Below are 25,046 nucleotides of genomic sequence, written 5' to 3'. Positions count from 1 at the left end.
AAAATTATAAATTATGTAACTTTATAATTATAATGTATACTACCAAACATGATATAAATAATTACAATATAATCACACTCTATTGGTTAAATATGTCTAAAAATTACAATTATTTAAAATTACAATTTTTATAATTACTATACTAATAATTACACTTTCATGTCAACTAATCACCTAACAATTGAAAAATATAATCCAATTTAGCGAAACAAACCAATTACAATAATTATCTAACATGTGACTTGATTAAATGAGGAAAGTGTTTTAGTTTTAACTTTGAGGCCAGCCTTAAAAAAAAAAATCCCTGCTTGTTTTAAAACCCTAGCTCAAGTCGCGCCGTTTCTTTAACATTTTTCGCTTCATCTTGACGCCACACTCTCTCATTGTTTCTTTGTCGAAATGGAAGGCTCAGTCGAAGAAACGGCGAAAGCAGTTTCCGATTTAGCATTGGATTCGTCTGCTGCCGGTGAAACTCAGAGCAAAAAGTACTTTTTCTTTCCTCTCTCCGTCTCTACTTGTTTGGTTGATGACAAAATCAACATAGAAATCCGAAGGGAATAAAAAGGATAGGATTCTTTGATTATTAATCTGAATTTTGTTTTATCCAATTACATTAACGTGTTGCCAGTGCTCGTAAAAGGAACTTAAAAATAAGCAGAGGGAAGAGGAGCGTCGCCGTAAGGAGGAGGAGAAAGCAGCCAAACAGGTACTGTATTGTATTTTTTAAATATTATTTTGTCTTATTCATTATGCAAACTGTGAATTCTGATACAAAAGCGAAGTAAAATTTTAAACTAGAATTTAAAATTTTTCTTCTTTTTGAATAAAAAAGTATGGTTTTAGTTTTATATGGAATGATCAAGCATTTAATTTCGTGTTACTTTTAGCTATTTGCTTTCGGGAATAATAATGTTCCATTCATATGTAGTAAAATAATGATAAGCAGAATCATTGTTTCTCCTCAAAACATATAGCAAGTTCATTTTTTATGGATGCGTACTATAGTTTTGTTTTCTTAATAATAGAAAAACTGTAAAAAAAATAAACATACATTCGTTAAAAAGCTGATTAGTTGTTCTCAAAAGTTATGTTTTAGGTTTTTACCTCTGAACTTTAGGAAGTAAAAGGTAAAAAGTTCAAAGTACAAACAGTAAAAGTAACAGCTGAATGAAGCCTTAACTTTTACTAATTTGTTCTATTATGGCTATAAAGCATAGCAAACACAAGTTGGGGTCAGTGAGAAATGAATATGCTCAGTGTAGAGTGTTAGATATATATGCTAATGCATTCGAATGCAGTGGTTTAGACACAAAGCTAACATCCATGGTCTTACTGATCATTAAATTGCTACATGTAGAACGGAACCGGTAATGAAATTTGGGTTTTAAACCGCTATTATCTTCTTCATTGTGTTATTTGTGATTGCTCCAACCTTTCAATTTCATTATGGTATCTTTGATAGCCAAAATATGTTTCTCTTCAGGCTGCAGCCAAGGCAAGCACACAAAGTCAGAAACATGCAGCCGCTGATGACGAAGATATGGATCCCACGGTATAGTTTACTGGTTGCTATAATGATGCTTTTTCACAATGCAAAATCCATAAAGATTTCAATGAGCTCTTGGATATAATCTTAAGATTAACCTTTTCTTGTCAGCAATTCCACGAGAACAGACTGAAATTTCTTGCAGCCCAAAAGGCAGAGGGAAAAATCCATATCCTCATAAATTCTTCACATCAATGTCTATTGTTGAATATATAGATAAATATGGAAGCCTAGGCAATGGGGAGCATATTGAGGATGCCACAGTATCTTTAGCTGGTATTCAAACGAGGCACTCCTACTCCCATCATATACCCTCGAATGTATCATGTTTTTCATTTATTAACTTTGGAATGGCTCTATCATGTTTATTTCATACTAGGGCGAATTATGAGCAAAAGAGCATCCAGTTCAAAGCTGTTCTTCTATGACTTGCATGGCAGTGGTGCCAAAGTACAGGTTATGGCTGATGCGAGGTACATAACCATTTTTATCATAAGACTTGTGTTTTCTTATTTATTCTCCAAATTTCCTATTGTTATGTGAAGGTTAATGGGAAATTCAAGGTAAAGCCAATTACTTTATCCTTGATGCTAGATCTTCTCTGCATTTCACACTCAAATGGCAACAGAAAACGCTGCACTTTTTGGTGCATCATCCAGCTAAATAATTGAGCATGCCATAGATATTTTATACATTTTTTTTCATAGCTACAAAAAGCTACGTTTTAAGGTTGGTATCCTTCTAACTAATTGAGTTTGTGGTGCATGCCTTTATTTTATCATGTCTGTTGTTGTTAACTGTTTTTGAGTCTTCTTGTGGTACTTTATACCCCCTTAAATGAAGGCTATTTTAGATTATTATTATATTTAACAGTAGGTTTGCTATATCTTTTGCTATCTACATCTTGTGAAGAAGATTTTCCTTGCTTTGTGGTGACTTTTTATTTTTGAGAATCCATGAAACAACTAGTAAAGCTTGGATATATATATTTAACTCCAAAAAAGCTATGGCTAGCGTTTGAAAAGCTTTCTTGCTAACCTGAAATAAACTTGTATTAATCACTGAAAGTGCTATACCTGATATTTTACCTGCCTCTCTTGCCAACCATAGGGACAATGGTTGAAATTTCATTATGATTCAATGTTTTATTTGCTCTTCTATATTAGCCGCATAATCTCCTTTTTCTAAATGTTCAGATTTATTTAATCTGTTGGAAAACTATATTTATTAATCGCATGTTTGTAAGTAGATAGACTAATTGAAAGTCATTAATACAAGTATTTTGGAGGCATTCCCTCGGCACCCTGTTTCCTTTCTTTCCACTGTGCAGCTTCATTCTCATCCCTCTTCCTTTGTACTTTTTGTTCTTCTGTTATTGCAGCAAGTCAGGCTTGGATGAAGCTGAATTTGCAAAATTCCATTCAACTGTGAAGCGTGGTGATATAGTTGGTGTCACTGGGTTTCCAGGTTGGGGAAATTATATACATTCATCATAAACAATCCTCTTTCCCCCTTTTTTGGGTTAAAATGAACTATTTTCTAGAATCCCCCACTTCTCATAGCTCTGTTTTTCTCGTTTAAAATTTTGTTCTTTGCTTCTTTTAGGCAAAACGAAGAGAGGAGAGTTGAGCATCTTTCCAAAGTCATTTTTAGTTTTATCCCATTGTCTCCATATGATGCCAAGGCAAAAAGCAGGCCCTGATGCCAGCGTGAAGGTAAACCAATGTGTGGTGTGATTGTTTAATTTTTGTTAAGATCTTTTAATGGTAACAACGTTTCCTCATTTCTTTGCAGAAAACTGATGTATGGATCCCAGGAAGTACTAGGAATCCTGAAACGTATATTTTGAAGGATCAGGTATTATTTACTTACTGACTTGTTCATGTTAAATAAAGGGTGGGATGGTTATTTAGGAACTGATCTTTTCATACATACCTGTTGTTATATTTTTTCTCCTGCCATTTTTTTTTTTGGTTCATCTTATTGGCTAATTTTACTCAAAAACTGTATGATGCAAGTGTGTGGTAGTCATTCTAAATGTTTTATATTGTCAATCCTTGATGCTCTGAATTGAATTCGTTCACATTGGCTTTTGTTTTCCACGTTAGGAAACTCGTTATCGCCAACGTTATCTTGATTTGATGTTAAACCTTGAGGTTCGTCAAATTTTCAAGACTCGGTCAAAGATCATTTCTTATGTGAGGAGCTTTCTTGACAATCTTGATTTCTTGGAGGTTAGTCATCTGTTCATTGTATCAAATCATCGGTTTTCTTTATATTTCTTCTTTTGCTGCAGTTTTATTAATGCGAGTATTTTATCGTTAGGTTGAAACTCCCATGATGAACATGATTGCTGGAGGTGCAGCTGCCCGTCCATTTGTCACCCATCACAATGAATTAAATATGAAGCTCTATATGCGTATTGCACCGAGTTATATCTTAAGGAGTTAGTAGTTGGTGGACTGGATCGTGTATGAGATTGGAAAACAGTTTAGAAATGAGGGCATTGATTTGACTCACAATCCTGAATTCACTACCTGTGAGTTCTATATGGCTTTTGCTGACTATAATGACTTGATGGAGCTTACTGAAAAAATGTTGAGTGGTAAGTAACAAAAAATGGCTTGACATTGGAAGATACCATCCAGTTTGTTGATTTTCTTCTCATTCTCATTTCCAAATTTGTGGAATTTTCTGACTTGATCAATCTCCAACAGGGATGGTCAAGGAACTTACAGGCAGCTATAAAATTAAATACCATGCAAATGGCCTTGACAGTGCTCCAATTGAGATTGATTTCACTCCGCCTTTCAGGTTTAGGAATCATATTTACTCATGAAACAAAACAGAAAACATCGTTGGAATTGTCTTTTGGTAATAAATTTTGAAACTAATTTTTACAGGAGGCTTGACATGGTAGAGGAGTTAGAGAAGATGGCTAACCTCAACATACCCAAGGACTTTTCCAGTGATGAAACCAACAAGTATTTGGCAGATGCATGTGCAAAGCTCGAGATTAAATGCCCTCCTCCTCAAACTACAGCACGTTTGTTGGATAAAGTATGTCTTCTGACTTTCCTTTCTTTGCATATTTGTGTGAATCAAGGTACCACTGGAACTTTTCATTTAGTAATAAACTTTATGCAATCTGGAGGGGTACACACCATCAAATACCCCTTTGAGGGAGTTCCATGGTCCAAGACTTTGTTCCCCGCCACTTCCCCCTTTTTTTTTTGGCATTATTATTGTATTCATTTATAATTTGATTCTTGTAAATGTGAACCTGTTTTTTGCTTCTTGTTTATATGCACTTGTAATGGGATTGTGTGGTGATGTTAGGAGATATGTTTATGAGGTTGTGAACCATCCCAACAGGGTAGAATGTGTCTTTGCTCACCATTGGCCGGGAACACATGGGGAGCGGGGCCTATGCATGAATGCATGTGTTTCTGATAACAGTTTTAATCATTTTTATTTTCTTAATTGCAGCTTGTTGGGCATTTTCTAGAAGAGACGTGTGTGAATCCTACTTTCATCATCAACCATCCTGAAATAATGAGTCCTTTGGCAAAATGGCATAGGTCAAAACCAGGGCTGACTGAACGATTTGAGCTGTTTATCAACAAACATGAAGTATGTTTACTCAACTTCATAAATCTAGTTTTTTCCTACTTTTTTAAAAAAAAAAAAAGTTGCTTCTCCAATTTATTTAGGCTTACAGTTTTTGTTATTTTCTAACTGTTCAGCTTTGCAATGCATACACTGAGTTGAATGATCCTGTCGTACAGCGTCAACGATTTGCTGAACAACTGAAGGTATGAAACACTGTTATGACTGTCGCGCAGTTGTGCTGTGGTTAATTTAGATTGTGTAGGGACTTTTTCTCATAGAGATGTTGGAATATCAGGATCGACAATCTGGTGATGATGAAGCGATGGCTTTAGATGAAACATTCTGTACTGCACTTGAGTATGGATTGCCTCCAACTGGTGGTTGGGGATTGGGCATCGATCGGCTAGCTATGCTATTAACAGATTCACAGAATATCAAGGTTCACTCTCTCTTTCTCTCCTCCTCTCTCTCTCATATGTTTGTGTATGTTTTTTTTGCATGTCATCCATGTGATTCTGTATTTTGACTCTGGTGACTCATAATCTTGTGTGCTCTTTGAACAGGAAGTTCTTCTCTTCCCAGCCATGAAACCTCAGGATGAACCATCCACTAAAGGTTAATTACTTCCATTTCACACCTTCCATTTCCCCTCATTTTTTGGTTCTTTTTGAAGCCCGAGTTTGAATCTTGAAATATTGTTTGAGTTTCATGTTTGGCTTGACCAGCGGCATACAGTAATCTACTAGTAGTGCACATGCAATATCTACAAAGCTGGCTCCTATATCTTTTGCTTTGTCTGAGTCTGATTATTTTTCATGTTTTATTGAATTTCTAGCATAACACGTGATAGTTTGATTGTTTTAGCAGCTCCAGCAACTTAAGGAGTTGAACCTGCCGAAATCTGACTCATCGCCTTGATCTAGTATGTTTACTGTAAACCAGTGGTGAGATCTGTCAAGTTTTTGGCGTCGATTTTGTCTTGAAAGAAATATTGCAGTTGACATTCAACCCTCTTATGTATTTGTTAGTATAGATAGGTGTTTTATCAAACACGCTAGAAGTCACGTCAGGTCACCTCCATCCATTGTTTATGATTACCTTAACTGAATATAATATAGTCATGTCTCATGTGGAATGGAACCAAAATTGAATTCAGAATTGTGTGGAGGTGTAGTCAGGCATTTTTCTTAGTTAAATCGCAGCAACTATTTTCTGCTATTGGGATGTGATTTAAAATGGAAATTTCTTTTTTAGAATTTTATTTGGCTATTATGCATGTTTTGCTGTCTAACGAGAAGGAAGAGAATGAGTATTTTAAAAGAACATTGAAAAGAACTTAATCTCCCCTATTTTATAACCATTTGCAATGTTTTAAAATTTGTTTTTAATATATCCCTGTAGTGACTTGGGGTTTATTATTATTTTGAAAATGAATTGAGGCTTATTCTTAGTATAGATTTTAATTACTTTTTTAATGGTAGCACGGCGTGTTATGGGGTGTTACAGATGTGATGTTAATAACATGATTTCCTACTTTTCGAGTATCGAATTTTATTTAGGTTTTTCGTATTCATAAATTAATTGTTTGGATCTATTTATTTATTATATAAAATTTAATTTTAATTAAACTTTAGTTATTTTAAAAGTTTTAGAATTAATTTACATATATCGGATCCCACAATTGATGCATTCATTTCAGGGCCATGACTTTAAACGAAATTTAAACTGCATATATTCCTCTTAGCATGGTTCGAAATAAGAAGGGTTGATCTGGCCGGCAATAAAATAGCAAAAATAATATCATCTCAGATAAACTAAAGATTTTCTTTCCCTCTGATTTTGCTTACATGGAGCTAAAGTTGGTGTAAAAATGAATGAAACGAACTGCTAGTCGCACAATGTTCTTTTTCTTTAACTTTTTGTCGGCGGCGGCTCAAGTTTTATATACTTTCAGCCATAGAAGAAACCTCAAATCCCAGCATTCATTCTCTCACAGCTTTCACCTAAAAAACACCGTGCAAAGAAAAGTCGGTTGGTTTTGCTTTGCAATACAAGCACGAGCAACTGTTGTTTTAACTGACATGTTAGAAAAACATCCATTGGAAAGGGTTCTTGCTGAGAACGCCATATATAACGTCAATCACATTTTCATGGCCGCTTACAAGAGAAGTTTTGAAGCCTCTCTTCTTGGTTCCTGCTCTTTTTTACTGCAGTTCTGCCCTACAAACTGGTTTTAGATGAAGCTTTTTCGAGGCGCAGCATCAGAAATCTTAAAATGGCATGTCAACCTTCTGTCACTTGTGGTTGAATGAAATTCTATCTCTTTGCAGGCTAAGAAAAATGAAATCCTTCATCAACATAAAATTATAAAAAAAATTATGCTTTATGAGACAAACCTGCTAGTAGCAGGATTCATTGATGTTTTTTTCAGAACAGAACCACCTCACTCTTCCACTTCCTTGAAGATGGCTTCAAAATCTGAGCCTATTGCACTTTCAATCTGCTTCAACTGAGGGTAGTCATAGACGGTAATGTATTCAAACAAGACCTTAGTCTGCGCACCTTCCACAATATGAACCAATTCAGGAAAACAACCAAGTGTTAAACTCTTAAGTGAAATGCAACAAGATTCGGTGATTTCCTCATCTGCAGCTTCGCAGTCATCAACCAGCAACTCTTCCAAGCTAGGAACGAACTGCAGCATTGAGCAAACATATGTCAACTTGGGGCATGCATGCAAAGAAAGTTCTTAGAGCTGCAAAGCTTCCTTCGGGGAGAACATCCTCCAAAATGCATGTCAAACACCGGAACCAGGCATGGAAATACAACCTCAATTCCCTCCTTGCTGTCGTCTATAATAGTTTGAAGGTATTGGCTTTCACTTATTATACAATATTTCAACTTGCTAAGGTTGCCAATCACCTACTCTGATAGCCTGATGATGTTGAGGTGATGATCTAAATAGAAAGCAGTACATCGAGTCAACACTTCAAGAACAGCATCTGGAATCTCCCCACTGTTGACAAATCTTAAGCTTTGACCCGATACTGAGCCATAATTCAGGTCTACGGACGGTGGGCTTGTGGCGTAATAAACTTAACGTCACGGCCAACAATAAGTTTTAACTCTGTTAATTTTCCTTTCTTCCATGATGCACTTTCTTGGAGGAACAGCTCAAGAAACTTCACTTGTGGAAAATCGAAGAGAAGTCAAGTTTTTCAAGTTGCTCACTTCCTTGATTAAAGACTCAACACTCTTGTGCCACCAAATATCTCCTGGGCACACACTGATGCCGAGTGTTTCCAATGCTTCAAGTGTGGAAAACAATTGGCTTGGCAGCTTAGCATGCTTACTATCGGTGCTAGATCCATAAAAGGATACTTCCAAGTGGCTTAGAGAGTCTAGCTCTGCAATCTTTGCAGGTAATTCAATGATCTCCGTGACTCCAACATCCAGTACTTGAAGAGAAGAGATTTAAGGGATCCAACTTTAGAGGGGAGCTTGACTAGGCGTTCGCAGTGACGAAGAATAAGTGTTTCTAGTCTTGGAAGTTTTGAAATAGACTCTGGCAAGTATTTGATTCAGATCTCGGTTAAGTTCAGACCTTCAAGGCAAGGCATATTGTGAAAGAAAAGTTGAGGTACCGCTCTAAGCTGAGAGTTCCTTTGGGTCAGGGCAATTTGGATTTTCAGGTAGAATGGACAGCTCATTATCCATCGAAAACATCATCTAAGCTGAGAGTTCCTGTGTAGGCTACTCAATTAGACCTGCAGCAAGTCCGGAAAAGAATTGATGACGATCATCAGTAAAATATCTACGGGATGATAATATATCTTCTTGCTTCGATTGCTTTGAATAAGGTGGCACCAGAAACTGACGGCAATGACATGGATACTAAGTAATTTCAAAACCTAATGATTAGAATAATATGATTCTAGGGACATAGAGAATGATGTAGTCAGGCATTGAATTTAAAGAAAAGAAGAATGTAAGGATGAATTTTTAATCATACTTAGGGTTAAAATATTTATCCAATTAGTTTTTGATTTATGTAATTGAGTTATCTTAACTAAATATAAAAATGTTTAGAGGTATAGCCTTAGCTTTTCTTTTCAATCAACTTTAACAACCCATACCAGTTTAAAGTGAAAAAAGAAAATATTTTTAAGTTCAGTAATTTTATAATTAAAAATTGGATTTCAGATTTAAGGTGGTATATAACAAAGATGGCATGGTGTGGGTACTGCACTTGCTAGCAATATGAAGGCATCTCTATTAATACAACTTCTTAATCCAAATCAAAACCAATCTTAGAAACAGAATATGAAGGCATTCGCTTAGTTGTAACCCCTTATTTCGCTGCTGTGCTGTCCAACGAGAATGGCTTTTGAAATTACCTTCATATCCCCTATTTTTACAATATTATAAAAAAATATTTACTTCTTTCTTGATTATTACTAGATTTTATCAATAAATGATTTTTATATGAATTTTTCGTCTTGTCTTTGTCTGTGATTTCTAAATGATGTTTTCAATTGTATTGTTTTGAAGATATATATATATATATATATATATATATATATATAAATTATGAAAAATAAAAATATTCTCGTAATAATATTAATTACCCTTTGATATAAGGGTATTTAAGTAATTTCACAATTGAATTGATATTAAGTTAACTAATGACACCAACTCAATCACCTACTTTTATATATATATATATATATATATATATATATATAAATTATTATTATTATGAAAACCAAAGTTGGTGTCACGAGTTGACTAAATATCAACTCTGTTAAAAATTATGAAAATATCATTTCGTAATTAAAATAAGTCATATTATGTGAGAGTATTTTAGACTTTTCATTTTAATAAAAATAGACTTTTCATTTTAACAAAAAGCAAGAAAAGTATAGATTTGGTGAGATTTGAATTCACACAAATTAGATTAGTAAGATCTTTAATTTATCACTCAATCAACCTCCATTTTGATATTTTTTATTTTAATATGCACAATTTACTATCCCACCAATTATATTAATAAAATTTTTAATTTACCAATCAACCTTTTAATATTTAATTTACCAATCAACCAAGAGTTATTCGTAGATAAGTCATATTAATTAAAAATTCAAAGGATTCATAGTGGAATTTGAACCCGTGCAAATTATATTAATAAAATTTTTAATTTATTACTCAACTAATATTTTTAATATTTTTATACAATTTTATTTTAATATGCACAATTTACTATCTCCTCCAATTGTATATATTAACAATGTTGTTAATTGAATTAGCGTCACAAATCAACTCTACACTAACTTAATTGATGACAAAACAATGATAAATAATTGTAGTGGTATTTTTCATCAACGGATTCTCTATCTTGTCTTTTGCCATCTAATTGATTTATGTTAGTCATAGGATAAGAAAACGATTAGAAATCCTTTACTTTTTCAACCCAATCAATTTTTGAAAAAAAAATCTTTTTTTTTTATCAATATACTACTACTACTACAGATTGGCTAACCCATAAAGGGAATGCCTGATAATAATAATTAGGACTCATAAAAAATCGATAATTTACTCATGAGAAAAACCTTTACCACATTAGACACTAATTTCTTTTTTACGTTTAATTAGATTAGGTAATCATTCAAATTGAGAGCAGAAGCTCGTTACTTTTTGTTTCCCTATAATTGGGGCCGTAGAGCGCTATCTATTTATTCACTTAACCCAACTTCGAATTCAATTTATTTTTTCTGTTCCACACCAAAAATTCAAAAACGGTTTTTTTGGAATGATTCGGAAAAAAAAAAAGGATTCTTAGAATTTTTCATTGCTACGACATGCTTTTTTTTCCATCTACTCTTTTCAGGATTAGTCGTGGTCTTACAAACTCCACCGATGATCTGAATGAATCCCTTTCTTCACACAAATGTGTAAAAGATATAGTCGCACTTAAAAGCTGAGTGCTCTACTGTTGAGTTAGCAACCTGAAAAAAATTAGAATATGTCGATCCTATTGATTGCACTAGCCAATCAAAACATGAAATTAGTAAAAATTGGAATAAAAAAAAAGTCACAAAATTCTCAGATAAAACCATAAAATAGAATAAGTGAAAATTTGCGGATAGCCTATTGTCTTATTCATTCCATTGTTATCCTTTTTTTTTTCCAATACAATTACAATAAAAAAAATTTATTGTATCACAACAAATTCAAAGAAAAAACCCATTATTTGAATGAAGTGAAGTGCTAAACTTGTGGGCGAGGATAAATATATCTATTTATCTATGATCGAATTATATTTTTTCGATACATTGATGTCAATATGATTGTAAATTTTGAATATAAATGTTGAGAGTTGAGAAAAGAATAAAGAATATAAAAGAGACTAAAAAATACAATGAAAAAAAATCATTTTTATTAATTATTATTAATATTTTCTTTTTTATGTTATATGTTATTTTCTTTTTTACTTTATCTTATTTTATGTTGTTTTGTAAATGTTTAAATGCAACTACTTCATTTATTCACTTGATCTTTTTTCTCTATTTTCTATCAATAAAATTGGCTCAATAAAATCAGGTTTTGTTGTTATAGAATACGGTATTCTATATTTTATAGTAGCAAAGCAATAAGAAATACAAATAATAAATTTATTTAAAATAAGACTCTGAATAGACCAAAAGAGGGGGAGAAAATAATAAAGAAAAATTTACACAAAGTTAGATATGAATCATCCACACCCTCTTTTTTGTAATTCATTAATTGAATTTTGTTTGATTAAGATTAAGTTCTGTAAAAGTCCCCCACCTTCTTTAAAATATCATGAACAATTGTTATGGGTTGAGCTCCTTTTTTAAGGAAATAGAGAATGACAGGAACATTTAAATAAGTTTGATTATTTTATTGAATCATAAAAATCCACTTTTCGAATATTTTTTCTCTCTCTTCGGGATCGAACATCAATTACAACGATTCGATAAATGGTTTATTGGGATAAATGTAGTTAAATAATGCCTCCTAGAAACATATAAGAAGTTTTCTCCTCGTATGGCTAGAGAGAAAAATATCAATTAAAAGATATGTCTATGTATGAAATTATAATGTATGGAATTAGAATGTCAAAAAGATCCATAAACTAGCAATTCAATTAGACATTTAACCCTCTTTTTTTTCAAAAAAAAAGAAGAAAAAAGCATTCTTACTGTCATAACTCAAGTCAAATAACTCTCAAAATGCTCGAAAAAAAATCCTTACGCATTGTTTTCTCTAACCCCTTTTTTGTTTGTCTCGCTTAAAATCTATTTCGATTCTTCATTTTAATCTAGTTGTTCAGAAAATTGAAAAAGGTATTTCTTTGTTCTAGGATCTTTTATCTCTGCCTTGAATCATTGGGTTTAGACATTACTTCGGCGATATTTAATCTTTTTAAAATAGTTTGAATTGGATCATTTCGATTCCTATATCACAAATAGACTTAGGAAGTTGTTCCAACTTATTGATTTTCATTAACTAACCCTAGATCCTTGCCCCTGGCTCCATCTTGTACTATTGCATTCAGTTAAAAACAACATTAACTAATCCTAGATCCTTGCTCCTGAAAAAGGGATGTTTCTCTTTGAGCTACATTACTCTTTATTTATTTAATTTTTTATTTTAATATCATGTTATTTTGATTAATTAATTTCAAATCATATGTTTCATATTTAGATTATATCATTTTAATTTGAGATAGATATCAAAACTATATATAAACTATTAAAACTATATATAAACTTTATTTCAATATGCAATTGGATATACAAACTTTGATTTGGTGCAATTCTAATTCTAATTCTTATTTAATATTTTGTTTCGGAAATCACAAGTACTAAGATAAAACGAAAAATTGATTTTAATGTTGTGGAATCCCGCAATGGATACTTCAAATTCAGGAAACGAAATTTTAGTAAATTGCAATCCTTTCTCATCCAATTAGTATGTTCCGAAATAAGTAGAGTTCGACGCGGACAGCAATGAAATAGCAAAATAAACATCATCACAGTTGATCATGAGAACTGACACAGACTTGTTCCCATTGATTTTGCTATAAAGTTTGGTGAAAATAATGGAAACTAACGGCTGGCTAGTGTCACATTGTTCCTTTTCTTATAACTTGTGGCCAACATGGACTGACCCAATGATGGTTTGGCACAACAGAACCAATCACTCTTTCCCTTCCTTGAAGACGGCTTCGAAATACGAGCCTACTGCAGGTTCTTCCCACTCTAATCCATTCCACCAATCCTTATCAGCTCTGATTTTTTTCAAAGTCTGTTTCAATTCCGAATCTTCAAAAATCTGCTTCAACTGAGGGCAATCATAGACCTCTATGTATTCAAACAAGACCTTAGCCTGAGGACCTTCCCCAATGTGAACCAATTCAGGAAGATAGTGAAGTTTTAAACTCTTGAGTGAAATGCAACGAGCTTCACTAATCTCATCATCATCAGAAATTATTTTTTCAATTGCTTCACAGTCATCAACCTTCAACTCTTCCAAGTTAGAAAAGAACAGCAGCATTGAGCTTTTGAAAACATATGTCAACTCTGGGCATGTACACAAGGACAGACTTCTTAGAGCTGCAAAGCTTCCTTTGGGGACAACAGCCTCCCAAATGCATGCCAATCTCCAGCAATAATGAATACTCAAGTGCTCCAGGCATGGAAATACAGCTTCAGTTCCCTCCTTGCTTTCTACAACAGTTCCAAGCCGTGGGCATTCACTTATTATACAATATTTCAACTTGTTAATCGTGCCATTCCCAAACTCTGATAGACTGGTGATGCTGAGTTGATGATCTAAATAGAAAGCAGTGCATCGAGCCAACACTTGAAGAACGGCGTCTGGTATCTCCTCACTGTTGACAAATCTCAAGCACTGACCCAATACTGAAATATAATTCAGCTTTACGGTTGGTGGGACTCGTGGTGCATTAAACTTGACATCATGGCCAACAATAAGTTTAAACTCTGTTAGTCTTTCTTCCTTCCATGATATGCTTTCTTGGAGGAACAGCTCAAGAAACTTCACTTGTGGGAAATAGAAGGAAAGAGAACTCAAGTTTTTCAATTTGCTCACTTCCTTGATGATAAACTCAACACTCTTTTGCCACCAAATATCTCCTGGGTACACACTTATGCGGAGTGTTTCCAATGCTTCAAGTCTAGAAAGGAATGGGGTTGGAAGCTTATCATGTTCACTATAGGTGCTAGATCCATACAAGGATACTTCCAAGTGGCTTAGAGAGTCTAGCTCCGCAATCTTTGCAGGTAATTCAATGATCTCTGTTCCCCTGAGATCTAGTACCTGAAGAGGTTTAAGGGATCCGACTTCAGAGGGGAGCTTGACTAGGTGTTCACAATCACGGAGAATAAGTGTTTCTAGCTTGGAAAGTCTTGAAATCGACTTTGGCAAGTATTTGATACTGGTCTTGGATAGGTTCAGAACTGCAAGGCAAGGCATGTTGTCAAAGAAAAGATCTGGTAACACTCTAAGCTGATTGTTCCTTTGTAGAAACAACATCTCGAGCGCAGGAAAATTTGGTTTTTCAGGTAGAATGGACAGCTCATTATCAATCAGAAACATCATCTTGGCTTTTTTCCATGCTTCCTCGGTCGGCAGCTCAGTTAGGTGTGCAGCAACTCTCCACAAGAATCGATGATGATCATCAATAAACAATTTAGTGGATAATGATCTTTCTTCTCGCTCCAATTGCTTTGAATAAGCTGGCAGCAGAAACTGGCGGCCACTGTTGTCTGATGACAAGATCCCCAATGCTAAGTCTCTCATCACATAAGGCATTCTGATGGAGAGACCATCTTCAGCTGTTTCCAACAATAAAGCATGTTGAAGAGCTTCAACAATATCATGCCCCCTAGCATATGGCTTTGACCAAGTTCCAGCAATTAAATCTTCTCTGATGCAGTATTCAATAAATTTTCTAGTATCGATCTCTTGATCTTCTGAGAACAAGGCACAATGAAGGAAGCAGCTCTTTAGGCTACGAGACTTGAGGCGGTCGAAACTGAATTTTAACAGCTGAATTAGGTCCTCCATACAAGATGTGACATCTCTACCAGGCACCGAAAATTCATTGAATGCATCCTCCCATACGGCAACATTTTCTTCATCAGAAAGGGCTCTCCCAGTAGCAATAATCAACAAAGGCAGACCGCAACAGCCTTCTACTATACCTCGAGCAAAGTGGTGGATATTTGGCAAGTCATCTATGCCTCCCACCTGATCATGGAACAGTTTCCAGGCCTCTTCTCTGGAGACAGGTTCAATCTCGACCACTTTAGTCACCTCCATATCATAACAAACCTTCAATTCTCTAGTTGCAAGTACCATCATGCCACCATTTTCCAGGCTAAGATTAGGAATGCCCAAGTTCGGTAGATCAATCATTTCCCAAACATCATCCAGTAAAAGCAAAAACCTTTTGCCTTCCAAAATTTGGAATGGTATAGCATCGGAAGAGGCAGGAAGCTGCTGCTTGATTTGATCTTGTATCTTGTTTGGGGTCCAGAACTTTGAGACTGTTACGGAAATGATGAAATCAAACTTCCCTTTGATTTTGGGATTACTGACCAATGCTCTCAGCACACTGGACTTGCCCGTCCCACAAACTCCATGAAGAGCAATTCTTGCGTGAGTGGCCATGCATTCCAAGATCTTCGACACCCTCTGCTCAATGGTTGTCATTGTGGCTTCGTTGGAAGATAATGCAGACGTTGAAGCAGCCTCTCTTGACAGATGGACATGGCCTGTTGATTTAATGGTTGTCATTGTGGCTGCAGCTACTCCTGTTTCATAATCTTCGGAGGAAGGAACTATAGCAACCGGTTCCACAGTATCTATATCACTTGGTGTGGATAATGCAGACATTGAAGTAGCCTCTCTTGACAGATGGACATGATCTGTCGATTCAATGGTTGTCATTGCGGCTGAGGCTACTCCTGTATCATTATCTTTGGCGAAAGGAATTATAGCAACTGGTTTCACATCTTCATCACTTGGCATTAATAATGCAGATGTTGAAGCAGCCTCTCTTGACAGACGGACATGGTCTGACAATTCAATGGTTGTCATTGTGGCTGCAGCTACTTCTGTTTCATCATGTTTGGAGGAAGGAATTATAGCAACCGGTTCCACTACATCTATATTACTAGGGGTGGATAATGCAGACGTGGAAGCAGCCTCTCTTGACAGACGAGCATGGTCTGTCAATTCAAGAACCTCAACTTCTTTTTGAGCAGTCTCATGTTCTATTTCATGACTTGACGATGTCCCTTGACTTTCAGCATCAGATATGGGATATGGCATGTCCAATTCTGACGTAACTCCCGAAATCACCTCAGTTTTTTCACTTGGTATTGCTTTCTCATCTACAGCGTCTTCTCGTTGTGTGCCTGATGCTCCGGCAGCTTCTACTTGTGGCTTACCTTTGCTTTCAGTTTCATCCGTCCAAATTGTGAACTTCAAAGTGAAAAAGAGAGGCACAATCAATATATATTTTTTAACAGATGACAGAAAGGACCAATGAGCTTATTCATTATGATTTGATTAATCTCTAATCAATTAACATTTAAAACACACACATTCTCTTTTTTTTTCTTTATAAATCATTGTTTTACTTACCTGTCCTTTGTGCAACTGTGAAACCGGGGCATTAAGATCTTGGCTCCATATCCTAGCAGTTGTACCTTGTTTGGATGTCTTTACATACTGCAATTTGGGAGCAGATACAAGGTGACTGAAGATCTCAAGTTTGGGGCATTGATTCACTATTACTTCTTCCAGATTTGGGAGATCAATAATGGTGTCACCAACGTAGAATCCTCGGAGCTGTGGAAGATTTTCCATCCTTAAGGAGCGTAATTGAGGGAATAAAATCTTTACGTGCTTTTTCTGTGCTTCCATAATTTCTGCCATGCTCTTACAATCAATTATTTCAAGACAAACAACCCCAGAGTGTGATTATAAAATCATTTAAACGATCACAACTTTCAATAATCAAGCTTCCCAAATTCTGACCGTACCAACATCAGGCTGCAAGTTGATGATAGTGCCATATATTTTCCTATATTATACAATTTCATGTCTTCCAAGCAGGGGAACATAACCTGCACGTACACAACCTGTTTTATAACCTAATCCTTACAAACATAAAACTAATAAAAAATCATAATCAATGATAAATATAAAAATAATACATAGTTTGATCAAAGCTTACGTATGAAATTGAGATTTATCATTAATAATAATAATAATAATAATAATAATAATAATAATAATAGCTTTTTATACTGGGGACTGGTGAGATAACCTTGTGAAAAACAAGTTTTTCTTTATAAGAAAAATGTTATGATTTAGAAAGACAACTCAAGTTAAAAAATAGATATCCAGTATGCAATTGTTTTAAAATCTAGTTTAAACTCACATGCATTGCATGGGAAGATATTATAATATATGATTTAATAATTAAAGAATCAATAGAAATATTAAAAAAATGTAATTAATGTTAATAATATTTAATAAAATAAAATAATTTATATAGTTTATAAAATTTTAATCTCCTCATGTTAAAACAATTTTATCTTTTAAGTAAGGCTTAAATGAAAAATTAGCACTAAGCTATAATATTTTTCCCACTTGAGTACCTAAACTTTTTTTTTTTTTTTTGTCAAAAGTGATGCCCAAACCATGAGTTCCTCACACAAAATTATCCAACCGTCACCTCCCATTAAAAAAATTCTAAATATTGAATAAAATTTTAATTGAAATATAATTTAATATTATCCTCCCTCTTTTTTTCTTTTCTTCTTCAACATCTCCCATTGTTCAACAAGAAGGGGATATCCATGAATCTCCAAAAATTAGAAAGGTAGTCCAGAGATCTTAGAAGAAAGAAAGTAAAATTTGACTCATCAAGATGCATATACAGTTGGTTTTTTTTTTTTTTTTAATTAGGATTGTGCATGAGAGAGAGCAATTTGCAGAGGAAGTTATTGTGCATGTTCAACAAGATAAAGGAATAATTTTCAGGACTAAGCATTTAAGCTTATACCGTTTACTAGTTGATCTTAGTATATATTGCTATATTGCGCCTTTATGGATGTATGAAGCACAAATCCAAGAACACCAATTGAATTGCTATTCATATTGTTTTGGGATTTGAGAGAAATGGGGTTAGTACAATTTGATATTTTTAGTTTCTTTTTTTTCTTAAATTTTTTTTGGGTGTCATCTATTTTCAAAACTCTATGAAATTTGATATAGCTTTTATGTGAAAGATTTCAAAGAAATGAACATTTTTTTTTGGATTATGGGTTTTCTCAGTTTAGTAAAAAAGTATTGGATTTATCAGTTTGGTCAATCTTTTGTTTTCATACTTGAATTTTGAGAACTGTTGAAACAAGCAAGGGATTTTGTTTAGGAACTTGATTTGTCTATTGAAGTCAAAAAATCATTTTGTCACAGGAAAAAATTGGTGTTTGGTTCTCAAAAAAACCTGAGAAATAGTAAGAAAATAAAAAAAAATGGCAAGAAAATAGAAAGCAGATGAAGAAAGAAATTAATAAAATAAATAAATAACAAAAATTTATCTTTATCATTTTGTTTTAGTTATAAATGTAATTATATATACTTTAATTTAATTTAAACTTTTTCTTTAAAAAAGTGCACATGTCATGATATAATTGGTTCAGAGTTTTCTTTAAACGGAAGTAACAGATTGGGTTAATAAGTGTAACAAAGTCATAGTTTAGAGTACCACTTTTGACAAAAGGAAAAAAGTTAGTACTTAAATGGGAAAATAATATAGTTTAGGGGCCAATTTTATTTATTTATTTAAGCCTTATGTAAAACAATAACAATGCTATCATTCCAAAGATTAAAAGATCTATATTCAAATAGTTAATTGAAATTTAAAAAATAGCTGATATATAATAATGATGCATGCAAATATAAAAATTAAATTAATGTTTATGATATATAAGATTTATTTATAATTTATTAACCAATTAAAATAATTAAGTCCAAATAAATAATGTGTAAATTACTTGATTATAAAATATATAATTTCATAATAAGTAAAAACACTTATTATTATTATTATTATTATTATAGATTATTATTACAATTTTCCTACAAAACCACTAAGTTAATTATAGATATAATTATAATGAATCATCATTCTCATATTGAAATATAAATAAATTATTAATATTTTTACAAAAAAAAAACTTAGATCAAGAATATAGAAAGCATTGCAAATGTTGGAATTCAAATATCATATCCACAAGATTCTACCTTTTAATGTAGATATATGAACCAAATAAATTAAGTTTCAATTTTATTACATATTAAATAATACTTTTAATTAGTATTATATTACTAATATACTATAACTAAATACTCTACTTTTAGCTATCACTTCTCGTTTATAAAATTTTATGTTTGGATTGATTATATAAACATTCTAATTTTTTATAGTTATTTCTAATCATCGTAACATAAATTTATATACCATGACAAACAACAATCTTTCATTAATAATTCACGAACTCTAATTCATAAATAAATTCATTAAAATTAGGATAAATTGCAGAGCCTCTACTAGATCTTTTTCTTTACATCTTCTATCAAACAACAATTAAAGCCTCTAATATCTCACCACATATTTTTCTGGTTACCAATCTCATACAATGCGGATGCATTGGCCATCACTGAAAAGGGTTTTTAATCCCTAATATCTCATCCAACAGTGATTTTGCTTACCAATCTCACAAAATGCATGCAAATAGGCCATCACAAGTTGGAATTTTCTTGCATCCACCGCCCTTTAATAGCAATCAACCATACTTAACAATATTAAATCAATTATAAACTTGTTTTTATCCCATTTGATTATAAATCCCCTATCTCTACAATTTCTCATAATAGAAAAAATGAACTCAAAATTCTCATCAACCCAAACCCTTGTATTTTTTTTCTTCTCATTCTCCATCAGGAATAGGTCAAGAGAAGAAAAAAACCACCTTAATGAAACATTTAACTTAATTTCACTAATTATACTTTTAATGTTGAATGAGAGTATTTCATGGTTTTTCTATCTAACATTAAAATATTAGCTTTGAAAAAATAAATATGCAGAGACCCACAAAATAGTCACTTCCTATACAGCCACTCTTAAACGTCCTCCTTGATCATTTCTCCATTCCTTTGAGCATAACCAACGGATCCTTGCACATCATTTCTTGCATCTATTAGCTCCTTAAGTTGAGCTTTAAGATTTTGCACCCGCTTCTCAAAGTTGAATGTACAACTAAATTGATGTTTAATGGTGCTAAGAACAGAAAAGTGGTATTATACACAAAGTCCTTACTTTATTCAAATTTCTTAAGAATTGGATTACTTTGATCATGGACTGCATTGCCTCTACAATGTCTATTGTGGTCAATGGTTAACGGTTACAAGGCTTTGAGCAGACTAGGGGAATCTGTCCAGGGAACCCATTGTTTTCCTACATCTTTAACCTTTGTATGCAATACCTCACTCTTAGTATTGAGGATGCTTGCGACAGGAAGCATTGGAATCCTATTATGGCCTCCAAAAATGGTTTGTGAATGACATTATCCTCTTCCCTAAAGTGGATAAGAAGTCCATTCAAGCCATTAAGAGTGTTTTGGAAAATTTCACCAAGGAATCTGGGCAGAGTGTCAATGACACTAAAGCTAGAGTTATTTTGTCTCCACTAACACTAGGGTTTCGAATTGTAGGATGGTGTCCCAAAAGTTAAATTTGCAATAAAGAAATGACTTGGGATGCTTTCTAGGTTTTACAATCCACAATAAAAGAGTCGCTAAAACAAGGCTATAGCTTCAGTGGCGAGAGAGTTCGCTCTAGACTTAGTTGGAAAGCTAGTTTTTTGTCCCCTACAAGTCAGTTAACCTTGATCCAAGTCACCACCTCTGTGGTCCTTACTTATTTCCTTTAATGCAACTTAGTTCTATTTACCATTTGCAAGGAATTGCATCCTATTAACAGAAACTTTGTTTGGTGAAGGGAGGGGATGAGAACAAGAGGAAGCTCCGTATAACGAAGTGGGAGATTGTCATTAAGAATAAGAGTGATGGTGGTTTGGGCATCAGGGTGACTTTTGAACAGAAAAAAGCTTGGATCATGAAGTTGGGATAGCAACTTATGATGGAGAGGACAAGCTTTGGTTGAGGGTACTCATGTCTAAACATGTTGATAATGTGGGTACTCCTAAACGTGCTTCCAATATTCCCACCACTTGGAGATCTCTGAGGAAGATTAGTAATTACCTTGAAAAAGGTATTAAGTGGAGACTGCATGTAGGACAATTAAATTTTGGTCTGAGGTTAGGAATAAGGGCTATTAGGAGCCTTGTTGAGGACCTTTTGGAGAGGGAACAACAATAATTGGATATAGGCCAACTCCTCTTTTCATCGCTCAATGTTACGTGGACCAATCTGTCTTCCATAGTAAACTCCTTCTCGTCAGAACCTTACTGCTCCAAGTCAACCACCTCAGGCTTTCATCACTTAAACTTATACTGCTTTCAGAGGAAATAGAAAAGGTTTTTCCTGGGCCAGATTGAGGTACATTGGAAGCTGCAACCCTTACAGAGTGATCTTAAATCTACAAGAAGGATGCGAGATCTACGTGACGGGTTCCAGGCATGCACTACATCAGTGACCCTATTGCAGGGCTTGCACTACGTCACGCATAGGACAATCCCAAGGGTGGTTTTAACGTTTAATGTATTAGTTAAGTTCTTATGCTTTTGCTATGTTACCCCCCCCCCCCCCCACACCAAAAAAAATAAAAATAAAAAGCAAAGGCGAAGAAGATCTTAACCATGCAGAGGTTAAAGATGAAAGGAACCAGTCCAATGGGAATTCTCTATCCATCTTTTAACCCTCGATATTGTTAACGCTTTCCTAAATACCTTAGTGTCCATGTCTCATCTTGGTATGGATACTATTATTTGGGGCCTACCTTGAATGGGCAATTTTCCTTTGCTAGCGATTATCATCTTGTGCTTGGACAAGATTAACTAAATAAAACACAATGTGCAATGCATAAAATAATGAGTTAATGGAAACTAGGTGTGTGAAGAGAATTATACAATAAATATATTTATAAAAAAATTGATATAAAAATTAAATTAGGATTTAGTTGAAATGGTCAATGTTTTTTAAGTTCAAATCCCATTTTGTGTAATTTTTTAAATATAAAAGATAAAAACAATCTAGAAAAGATATAATTTACTTTGTAAATCAGTGATATTTTAATCATTATCCAACTTAATTGATTTTTGACTGGCTCATTATACCAACTCAGGGTGAGTTTGGATGGACGGTACGTTTAGCTACGGTTAGTGTAAAAACAGCGATGTCGGTGAGATTAAATACTGTAGCGATACAGTAGCGTAAGACAAAAAGTAAACTAAACGCACCGCACCATAATCAATCGCCCATCCAAACGAAGCCTCAATTAAGGATTTAATATATAATATTGATTCATGCAATAAAAGTTACTTATATATAATCCAGTATAATCTATTATATACAATAATTCTGATTTTTATTCTGGAAAAAAACAATTCTTATTTTTATTCTGTAAAAAGAAATTCTTATTTTTACATTTAAATTTATAATACCTACTAATTATTTTCTTCAATTTAGTAACTAAAACTTAAAAACATCACATATTTTTTTCCTCATAAAAAGTGCATCAGAGATTTTTAATTATGATTAGGAAATCTTTTATTAGGCATTAGAATTACCAAACTAATTAGTATATTTTAATTACCCTTATTATTTTAGAATAAATACACAAACATGAACAATGAAACTTAGACTGAGTAAAAAATCATACTAAATAAATCAGGTAAAATTAAAATAAATAACTTCTAACATCTTAAAATAAAATATCAAGAAAATTAAAAAAGAAGAAGTTCTAAATCTTTTCTAAAAAATCAAAACCAAAACCCAAATCGAAGCTGGAAACCGAAACCAACCCAAAAATGCAAGTTATTTTTTTTTTTTCTCAGCAAAAAACAAGTTATCTTTTATGTATTTTCTAAAAAGAACAAGAAGAGCAAAGCAAAAGACCATAAGGAATCGACTTCAATCCTAATAATGATCCCGAACGACGTTCAGTATCTACAAATATGGTGACAAAATTCAAAATGGAGTGATAAATTTAGAGAGGACGGTCACCTATAACCTATAATTATTTCATTATAATTAACAAATTAAAATATAAAATTGGACAAAGATAAGTAAAATATGATGTAAAACTTACAGATGGATCTCTCTTAGGAGAGGAAGCAATTTCAATAGCCTGCCTTCATCGAAGTCCGATCTGAGCAATTTTTTTGGAGTTATCGAAATTAGAATAGAATTGTGGAACCAAATAAAAAACAAATTGGCTACACAATAATAGAAGAAATGGATGCAGTTGAAAACTCGAAAAGTGATAACAATGGCCTATTCTACTAAAGGGGGGAAAATGAATTGAAAGCCTAAGCTTCTAATTGACGGTACCTGATCCGACACGATAACGCTGCGGTGTGGAACTAGTTGGTAGTCAACTGAAACGGCGTAGCCTTTTGTATTTAGGAAGAGAGTGAAGAGGTAAGAATGGTGCAGAAAGCTAGCTAATCAGACTGCTTTCCTGGCTTGTAAGCAACAGATACTGGCAATATCGCTTTTTCAATAAATCTGTATTACCTATTTCATGACTAATTTACCAAGGCTCTAAGTAAATTTATGAAAATGGGCCGATTTTAATATTATTTATTAAAAAGGGTCCGTTTTAGTAAAATGTGTTTATATAGAAGTGTTTTAGGAAGAAATTTTTACCAAATCAAGCCTCTAGAGAGTGTTTTTACTATATCAACATAAAATGCGCTGACGTGGATACGCTTTGCTGATGTGACAAAAACGGTCTTCTAAGGTGCTTTTTACTCTTTTTTTTAGTGCAACGGTTAATTTTTTTTACCATTGGGAGGGTCTAACGGTAAAAAAGAGAGAGTATAAAACCCCCTCCTATTATTTCAAACAATATTTCTTCAAATTTTAGCAAAAAAACTCTAAAATTTCTCCCTAAAGCTTTCAAATTTCTCATTAAATTTCTTAAAACTCTCTTTAATTAGTTATTTACTTTAATTTTTTTCTAAATTAGTATTATGTTTTTTTTATAATTTCAAAAATATTTGATCATGTTAGTAATGATCGTAGAATTAATTCGTCTCAATCATAAACATATATCCGTTGAACAAATGAAAATGATAAGGGTTAATTTTAATTTTAATATTATTTAATTTTTTCATTTATGTAATTTTAATTAATTTTAATTTTTGAATATTATTTAATTTTTTTCATTTATGTAATTTTAATTAATTTGTATTTTATAATTTTTTATAATAGTCCTGTAGATCGGGTGTTACAATGTTATATTTGTAATATGTCTGGTCCTCTATCACCATTGATAGAAAATTACTTGAGGAAAGTGGGTTTTTGGCACGCAGCCACTATAGATTGGGGGTGCAAGTTGGACCCGAGACGCACACATTCCATCTTCTATGCGGTGAGTGTACTATCACTTTGGAGGACGTCCATTTACAATTAGGATTGTCAGTGGATGGGTCCGCACTCACCGGGTCCGTTCAATCTGCTGATTGGGGAGCCATATGCTACGATCTTTTAGGTGCTATTCCGGATAATTTTTACGAAGGTTGAATCGAGATGGTCTGGTTACGAGACACATTCCCGGAGCTGGGGAATGATTC

At 33.4% G+C, this 25,046-nt stretch overlaps 2 protein-coding genes and 1 pseudogene across 2 annotated transcripts; 1 reads left to right on the top strand and 2 right to left on the bottom strand.

Moving 5' to 3' along the window:
- Positions 1-219: 219 nt before the first annotated feature.
- On the top strand, positions 220-6,414 carry LOC108489425 (lysine--tRNA ligase, cytoplasmic-like; annotated as a pseudogene).
- A 1,187-nt stretch (positions 6,415-7,601) lies between these two features.
- LOC108487979 (uncharacterized) lies at positions 7,602-8,868 on the bottom strand. Its single transcript, XM_017792303.1, has 3 exons — positions 8,763-8,868; positions 8,390-8,616; positions 7,602-7,853 (listed from the first exon to the last, which is right to left on the bottom strand). Exons 1-3 carry the CDS (start codon positions 8,866-8,868, stop codon positions 7,602-7,604), a joined length of 585 nt encoding a protein of 194 aa, XP_017647792.1.
- A 4,251-nt stretch (positions 8,869-13,119) lies between these two features.
- On the bottom strand, positions 13,120-24,014 carry LOC108489312 (disease resistance protein At4g27190-like). The gene is made up of 4 exons (XM_017793760.2): positions 23,800-24,014; positions 23,558-23,617; positions 16,859-17,343; positions 13,120-16,696 (listed from the first exon to the last, which is right to left on the bottom strand). The coding sequence occupies exons 3-4, from the start codon at positions 17,150-17,152 to the stop codon at positions 13,382-13,384; spliced, it is 3,609 nt and encodes a 1,202-aa protein (XP_017649249.1). The 5' UTR covers positions 17,153-17,343; positions 23,558-23,617; positions 23,800-24,014; the 3' UTR covers positions 13,120-13,381.
- Positions 24,015-25,046: the final 1,032 nt, after the last annotated feature.

The sequence above is a fragment of the Gossypium arboreum genome, chromosome 10 (assembly GCF_025698485.1).
Source record: "Gossypium arboreum isolate Shixiya-1 chromosome 10, ASM2569848v2, whole genome shotgun sequence".
Lineage (NCBI taxonomy): Eukaryota > Viridiplantae > Streptophyta > Magnoliopsida > Malvales > Malvaceae > Gossypium > Gossypium arboreum.
This window is presented reverse-complemented; position numbering and strand designations above follow the sequence as displayed.

Coding starts and splice junctions, on each gene's coding strand:
- LOC108487979 (XM_017792303.1), bottom strand. CDS start 8,868: ATGAGCTGTCCATTCTACCTGAAAATCCAAATTGCCCTGACCCAAAGG. Junction 8,617..8,762: donor CAATATGCCTTGCCTTGAAG/GTCTGAACTTAA, acceptor CTTCTCTTCAAG/TACTGGATGTTGGAGTCACG. Junction 7,854..8,389: donor TTGAGTCTTTAATCAAGGAA/GTGAGCAACTTG, acceptor TCAATGCTGCAG/TTCGTTCCTAGCTTGGAAGA.
- LOC108489312 (XM_017793760.2), bottom strand. CDS start 17,152: ATGGCAGAAATTATGGAAGCACAGAAAAAGCACGTAAAGATTTTATTC. Junction 16,697..16,858: donor CACAGTTGCACAAAGGACAG/GTAAGTAAAACA, acceptor TTCACTTTGAAG/TTCACAATTTGGACGGATGA.